The 8,029-nt window shown below is 36.8% G+C and overlaps 1 protein-coding gene across 1 annotated transcript; it reads left to right on the top strand.

Annotated features, from left to right (window-relative positions):
• The first annotated feature begins 6,690 nt into the window (after positions 1-6,690).
• On the top strand, positions 6,691-7,625 carry LOC139885976 (2S seed storage protein-like). The gene is made up of 2 exons (XM_071869722.1): positions 6,691-7,244; positions 7,334-7,625. Exons 1-2 carry the CDS (start codon positions 6,691-6,693, stop codon positions 7,623-7,625), a joined length of 846 nt encoding a protein of 281 aa, XP_071725823.1.
• The last annotated feature ends 404 nt before the right edge of the window (positions 7,626-8,029 follow it).

Below are 8,029 nucleotides of genomic sequence, written 5' to 3'. Positions count from 1 at the left end.
TCATGCATGATACCTTTTACATATATATTAACTTATACAATATTGACTATGCCATTTTATGCCATTAGGAATGTCACTAAAGCCTTTGGATAAATAAAATCTAAATAAAGAAAAACCTAACTAGCTACTGATTGATGATCCCAAATCTGAACTTAAGAGGACAACTTAATTATATAAGTAAGGGATCAAGTCGGTATTCCCTTTATGGTTTGGTGGAATTTGGCGCATGTTCAATCCTAAAGGGAGTTTTTCCTAAAGTGATTTCTCTCCGATATATGTCACGGATAGGATCGGGTACGTGTTACCCAATACAAGTCCCAATCACTAACTCCTAACATATTCAAAAATAATTAAAAATATTATATAACTAAGGGTGGTCAATGTGGGGAGTTCCTAAACCTTCAAAACCAACAAAGGTAGTTTATAACTGAGTTATATTAATTATTTCATTTATGTATTATTTAATGATATTTTTTCTAAGAGCAACATCATTATTACTATAATTTTTAACTCGTTTAATGGCGGATTCATACACTAGAAGTCATGCTAATTGAGAAATAATTGAAAAGTTTTTCTCATTGTAATTGTATTATACAGCTAATCAGTATCAATGTCAGCGTTATCGAAAACTAATTTATAAAATTGTCGAACAACGTACGAACTCATAAAACTAGTATATATATATATATATATATATATATATATATATATATATATATATATATATATATATATATATATATATATATATATATATATATGGGCAGGATCAATGGGGAAGTAACCAATCAGGGGAAGCGGGGGGAAGGAAAAAAAAATTTCTTTTTTTTTTTGGAATTTTTTTTCCAGGCATCAAGATCACACGAAAATATGAACAGTTAAAAAGACACTTCGTGATGAATGTTATTATTTAGGCGGGAAAACGATCAACAAAAATAACATTCAAGATAATATTGATCGTGAAAAATATTAACATTTTTTTTCTTCATGTTTTATGAAGTAAAATTTAGTCCGATTTAGAGTTTAGGGTTTAGGATTTGGTGTTTTGGGTTTAGTCCCTAAACCCAAAACCCCAAACCCAAAACTCAAAACCCTAAACCCTAAACTCTAAATCGTTCATGTTAAAAACTCAATCTAAATCCTAAATCTAAACAAATCTAAACCTTAAACCCTAAATTTCTAAACCCTAATATCTAAACCCTATAAACCCTAATATCTAAACCCTAATATCTAAAGCCTCAACATACGCTCGAAAAACACGATAATTGTTATATATTACTTCTTCGAGCGTTTTCCCGCCAAAATAAAAACATTTATCACAAAGTGTCTTTATTAAATATTCATATTTTCATCCAATCTATAATGTTCGTGAACAAAGTTTTTTCAAAAAGTTGAAAAAAAATTGCTTCCCCCCACTTCCCCCCGATTGGTTACTTCCCCCTTGATCCTACCACTATATATATATATATATATATATATATATATATATATATATATATATATATATATATATATATATATAGTGAATATTGCATGGAAGGATATCTTTGTCATTATCGTATATAAGATATGAAAGGATGTTATATAATTATCAAATACTCCGTATATTAATTACCATGAACATTTTACTATTCACAAGGGTATTACAGTCTTTTTAACACTCTTCATGCTAATCTTGCCTATTTGAACATCTTCTAACATCTTTAAACATTCAAGAAAACTAAAAATAGACCACCACTATCAATCACTCTCAATCACCACTACCAACTACCTTCAACCACACCACGACCGCTAAAGGCAGCCTCCGGCCACTTGCACATTAATCATCGGAAGAGTCAATTGCAAGTCACAGTTTGAAAACCTATGTATCATATACATATACATAAATATGTAATTTGAAAACTGTTCTTTAGATTTTAACCAACCAAACAACCACCAGATCTGGTGGAGGGTTTTAGTGGTGACACTCAGACACAGACCACTTAGTCGGCCACCATCGTCCGCCACCACCTTCATCGGAAAAAAAAAAAACTTACTTTTTTATACTAGCCAGTGCAAGCACCACCAACGGCATCACATTTGATAGCAGTTTGTTATTGGTAATTTCGACGAAATAGTCGGTCACCGCCAGTGGCGATTCCAGGATCGAAACTCAATGGAGTCCCGATTTCTTTTTCAATACTAATTATATTTGAATGCTATTTTAATGGTTGTTTGCCTTAAAAAAAACTGTAAATTTGAAATATATATGGTTCGACTAGTTAAATTTAGTGGTGTCCTATACAGTTTAAAGGAAAAACTATAAATTCGAAAAATATATGTAGTCATGTAGTTAAATTTAGTGGTGCCGATACATTTTAAAGGGTATTTTCTACACAGTTTTCAAACTAGTGGTATCTCGTGACCCCACGGACCAAAGGGTAGATTCGCCCTTGGTCACCGCCGTCGGCAAACACCTTCAGCCGGAAAAAAGAAACAGAACGGAAACCCATATCTGTTGATGAAAATTTTTATTGGAAAACACAACAACAACGATCTGTTGTCAAGAGGCGGCAGGCGGCTGTTTGTTGTTGATGGAGGCGGTTAACGAATATAAACATTGAACGCCGGTGGTTTGGTGTAGGCTGGCGACAGAAAAGAACAACGTAGTTGATTATCGTCGTTTTGGTGGTGTTACCGACACGATATGGTGGTGATGGTTGTAGCCGAAGGGATCGAGAGAGGGAACGCTTTTTAGTTTGTGTTGTTTAAGATGAAAATGAAGTTAATTTGTGAACATATCAAGGGTTTTATTTCTTTCCATTTATTGTAGGTGGGCTATAACTTATTTGGGCCCTTACATTTAACATGTATTTACAAATAACACATACCGACCCACTTTCATAGTACAACATTTTACAAATTATATTAATATGTTATGTTTACGAATGATACATTTAAAAGAATTTTAAGAGAAATTAAGTGATTGGTCCATGTGGTTTACAGTGAGTACACTTTTTGAAAGATCAGTGAGAGTATTTGGGGTATATAACTTACAATGAGACAAAATTGAAAGTATATAGTCTATTTGTATCTTTAATCCTTAAAAAAAGTTAAGAGTTGAATACTTTTTTCGTTCAGTGTTTATAATGACGACAAAATGATGTTGCGAAAACGATAAGCCTTTTCTTGTAGTGTGATTTGTGGTTCGTTGAGTGCTATTACATAGCTTGAACAAAATTCAATTACCTTACCTTACCAGATGAATTGATGCACACCCTTTAGTCACACTCTCTTTTTGAACAATTTGACATAGCTAGTGTAAGACCCGAATATTTATCTTGTATACTTGTGTATTATGGTATTCAAGGGTGTGGGTTTTATTGTATATAAATTAAAATGCAAAAGAAACTGTTTCAGTAGGATCGCGCGCCGCGTGGGTTTGGGGCGCGCCGCGCCATTTGGCGCTGACATAATCCTTTGTTTTAATTGGTTTAAATGAAGGGTATTTGGGTAATTTCACTTGGGGCCGGATTTGTGAGCCATATTAGCTGGTTTGGATCATTTTTGGATCATTTTCACATCCATTCATCACTCCCAACTATCTAGAGAGAGAGAGAGAGATTCTAGAGAGAGATTTAGGGTTTTGGTGAAGAAGGAGGCCGAATTGATCAAAAGCTCGAGTTCTAAAGTTGTTCCTTTCGTTCCTAGCTACGTTGTGGTGGTATTGGTAAGCTCAAACTCCGAATTTCATCTATTTGATTTGATATTCAAGTTAGGGTTTGAGTTAGTTTGATGAAAAACCCTTTTAGATGATGAAATGGGTTTAGTGATGCTAGTAATTGGGTTTATTGTTAATTGTTGGTGGATTTTGGGTTGGTGAACTAATTGGCCATGTTTAGGACTTGAAATTGAGTTTAATCACTTAAGTTAGTGATTATGGAAGTATTGAAACCCATTTAAGGTTATTTGGTTGACTAATTGTGACTTTGGGTCAAATTAGGGTTTGGTGGTGATTATGACCCATTTGGCGATTTAATGAGGTTTATAAACTTGAAATGGATTAAGTTGAAGTATAAAACTAAGTTAAATGTGTTTTGGTGTCAAAACTTGTAAATGGTGAGATTTTGACCTTATGGGTCAAAATTAGGGTTTAAGTGCCAAAATGGGTATGACACGTGTTTAACACTTGAGTTCGGGTTTAATTGGCGTATTAGGACCATTCTCACTTGTGTTAGTGATTATTGGTTAGTTTTGGGCACGGTTTGTGCTTGGAAGTGCATTTGGGTCGCAATTGCACTAAGTGACGAATTGGGTTGATTTGTAAATCCACTCTAAGTGTATTGTTGTAATTGTGATAATGGAATAGGTATTTTCCATTGGCGAGTTGCGGTTTACTTGGAAGCTTTTTTCAATACTTCAAGGTGAGTGATAATATCCTATGTGCATATGTATGTGTAGGATGGGTGCGGGTCGGGTGAAGTGATTCTCGGCTATAGAGCTCACTTCACATATAGATGGATTTGATGGACTTTTGTACGAGTCCAATTGGCACGGTTGTGCGTTTTGGTTGACCATCTTTGGCGAAGTACGCGTTCGCGTGTACATTATCACACGTGATTGTGATGTGGTTGATATAACCCCAATGGCGAAGGGTATAATATTGAGAAGTGAATCGCGTGTGTATTCGGATTCACGATGACGCGTGTGGTTTCGGTCATCTTATTGTATTGTGGAAATGAATCTCGTGTAGTTCGGATTCATGGTGACTCGTGTAGTTCGGTCATCTTATTGAGGTGGTAATCTCGTGTGGTTTCGGATTACTAAGGCTCGTGTAGTTCGGCCAACCTCGATGTTGTGAAGATAGTAATCTCGTGTGGTTTCGGATTACTAAGGCTCGTGTAGTTCGGCCAATCTTCATTGTGGTATTTGGTTCTCGGTATTGGGTTAAGGTGTTAACCTCGTTCGTTTATATTGTTATATATTAATGTATTGTTGTGTTGTAGCTAACCCTCCGGGTGTAGCTATTTGGCGTTGTTCACATCGTCGTTGGTGAACTTATATTGTTGTTGTATCTTTAGCTCGTTGCTTAGAGATCGTACGGTATGCTTAGTGTAGTGCCTTATATGGATGCCTCGGTATGCGGTATTTGTTATTTTGTGGCGTGTCCATTTTATACATATATATGTATGTAGTATACTATCATTCACTAAGCGTTAGCTTACCCTCTCGTTGTTGACTCTTTTTATAGATTGCATGCGGATGGTGGCTCGGGTAAGCGCGAGGATTAGAGGACTTGCATAGTTTGCGTAGAAGGCTTGCTTTTGGATTTATTAGGATTGGGTAGCGTATCCCCAATCGCCATGCTCGGCTTTGTTTTGTATTAAAAGTCTTATGGTCGAAAATTGTATTTTGATACTTAAAGGGTAATTTGGGTCGATGTGGGCCCCGCTTCGTAAACATAATTTTATTAATAGAACGTGCTAGTTTTTATATATGGAACATGGGGTTAAAAGCGTTATGCCTAAATATGTCGGGAACTAGTCAAACATTTTCGCATTTAAAGACTTTCCGGACAGTCAGGTTTGGCGCGCCGCGCGGCCTATATGGCGCGCCGCGCCAGGTGGCAGTTCAGCAAATTTTTTTATTTTTATTTTGTATTTTCACGTGGTTTGTTCGCGGGTTGGTTTGGGTTGTTACAGCTAGGAATTGAACCCGGGTGATGTGCTTCATTGGGCAACTCGGTAGCCACCCAGGCAAGCATGTATGACGAAAATATTAAGAAAAACTCACCTATTTTATGTAGCCTATATCACGAAAATAATAAGAACTCTATAGTTGACCGTAGACTTACTTCAAAATTCAAAGTAAAATTTAAGTATTCGAGTCTTTCCTCACCTCAAAATCAAAAGTTTAATGGTATGCTTCGGGAGTTTTCATTAATGGTCGATCTGCTGTGGGAATTATATATCATTCTCGTTTTCTCGAAATAAATCAACAAATCTTGTGAATTATATCATTCATGTGAGCAGAATTGTTCTCGTTACATTCATATTTGACGGAATGTGCAAAAAGTTGACATTCTCTCACGCACCTAATGAGGCATAAAGAATAACAGTGTGACGGAAACACTCTAAATTTGACACCTAATTATGTATTGACACATTTTTTAATTCAGCTCTCACTTATATTTTTACACATCAATCAAAACCTTTTACAATAATTTGATACTCATCGCATTTATCTTTAAAATCTGACAGTGACACGTAATAGTCATAATTCATAAGACATCAAAATTGCCTCTACCTGTCATTGTTGTAGATGATCTTATATTTTAAACATGATATTAAAGGAAGCTTTAGTCGTTACATATGTATTACGGAGTATTACAACTTAATTGTTAGCGTGTCATATCAATACCTCAAATCCATATCGAAGCCATTTTACCATTATTTAGTTCTATCGCAAGATCAATAGACACCTCATACATACTACCAAAACGATACTTACGTATTTCATTCATCTTGCATAGTTGCATGTAAAAACTCGCACGTGTTTCCGCACAGCTATTAAATGTCACCAGCTATCAAATCCAACACTCCACGTGTGCAACCCCATGCAAACCCTCCAAACTCCAAACCCACCATAAATACTTGCCCATCACCACCATTTCAAATCATCCTTCAAACAAAATACCTTCGATCGATCACAATGGCCAAGTTACTTGCTCTTGCACTCGCTTTCACCGCCCTTGTAGCCTTCGCTACCGCCCACACAACCATCGTCACCACCACCTTCGAGGACGAGAATCCAATCTCTTCCCGTCAACAATGCGCCCGTCAACTTCAAGGACAACAATTGAACGTATGTCAACAATACCTCCAGCAGAGCATCCAGAGTCCATTTGAAGAAAACTATCAGCAAGTTCATGGCCAACGCCTACAACAACAATGCTGCAACCAACTCCAAATCATCGACGAACAATGCCAGTGTGAGGCCGTGAAACAAGTGTTCCAAGGTGTCCAGCACATGCAGGGACAACAAGGTGGACGTTTCGGTGCTCAACAGGTCGGACAGTTGAGGCAAAAGGCTCAACAGCTTCCTAACCAATGCAACCTTCAAACCAGACGCCAATGCCAACTAGGAAACATTAGGACAATCATCACCACTGTCGCCGATGAGGACAACTACTCCCGCCGCCAAAGCCCACGTGGCTCACAACAATGCAGCGAAATCCAAGGACGACAATTTAACCAATGCAAAAGGTATAAATATCAATAATATTAAAAATATGCTAACAACATAAATTATACTTCGTATGTAACTAGCACTTATGTACTATATTTGCATATAGGTACATCCAACAACAACAACAAAGCGGCCCATTTAGCATCCGCCGCCAAGGACAGCAACAATCACAAGAACTCAGAAGGTGCTGCAACGAGCTCGAAAATGTGCAAAGGGAGTGCCAGTGTGAGGCTATGCAGGAGTTTTACGAGCAGGCTATGAGGCAGCAGCAACAACAACAACAACAAAGTCGACGCCGAGGTGCAGAGCCGCAGATGGTGCAGAGGGCGATTCAAGATTTGCAGAATGAATGCAACTTGCAAGTCCAGCAATGCAGAGTCCCATCTGCAATGTTCTGAAGTGGTTCGATCCAAGTGAATGAATAATAATTGGATTTACATCTCTAGTCGATTGTTAAGGTTTATGGTTGGCTTTGAGATGGAATCTGGTAGTTATCAAAATCATAATAATACAAGCACATGTGTAACTATAAACCTCATGTGTGTAGTCGTAGCTTTCATCTTATCAATGCATAAATAAATGATTTCTCGAGTTTTATTAACGTGCAGTTTCTTAAAGTTTGATCAAGATCAAAAAGTGTGCCCTGTTCAATTGTATGTGTTAAACAGAATCCTAATTTTTTTGGATATCCATCTTCTTAACTATTCTTTGAATCAATTTGAGATAATGTATTATGCATTGTACCTACTTTAGCTTATATGCTATCAACGTTACAAATGCTAAGCTCTCATCAGATACGAAC

Source organism: Rutidosis leptorrhynchoides, chromosome 1, assembly GCF_046630445.1.
Source record: "Rutidosis leptorrhynchoides isolate AG116_Rl617_1_P2 chromosome 1, CSIRO_AGI_Rlap_v1, whole genome shotgun sequence".
Classification (NCBI taxonomy): Eukaryota; Viridiplantae; Streptophyta; class Magnoliopsida; order Asterales; family Asteraceae; genus Rutidosis; species Rutidosis leptorrhynchoides.
The sequence above is the reverse complement of the archived record's forward strand: the minus strand, read 5'-3'. Positions and strand labels throughout refer to the sequence as shown.

What these genes read in the sequence shown, in the direction of transcription:
- LOC139885976 (XM_071869722.1), top strand. Translation starts at nt 6,691, where the DNA reads ATGGCCAAGTTACTTGCTCTTGCACTCGCTTTCACCGCCCTTGTAGCC. An exon ending in CAATTTAACCAATGCAAAAG is followed by an intron (nt 7,245 to 7,333) that starts GTATAAATATCA and finishes ATTTGCATATAG; the next exon opens with GTACATCCAACAACAACAAC.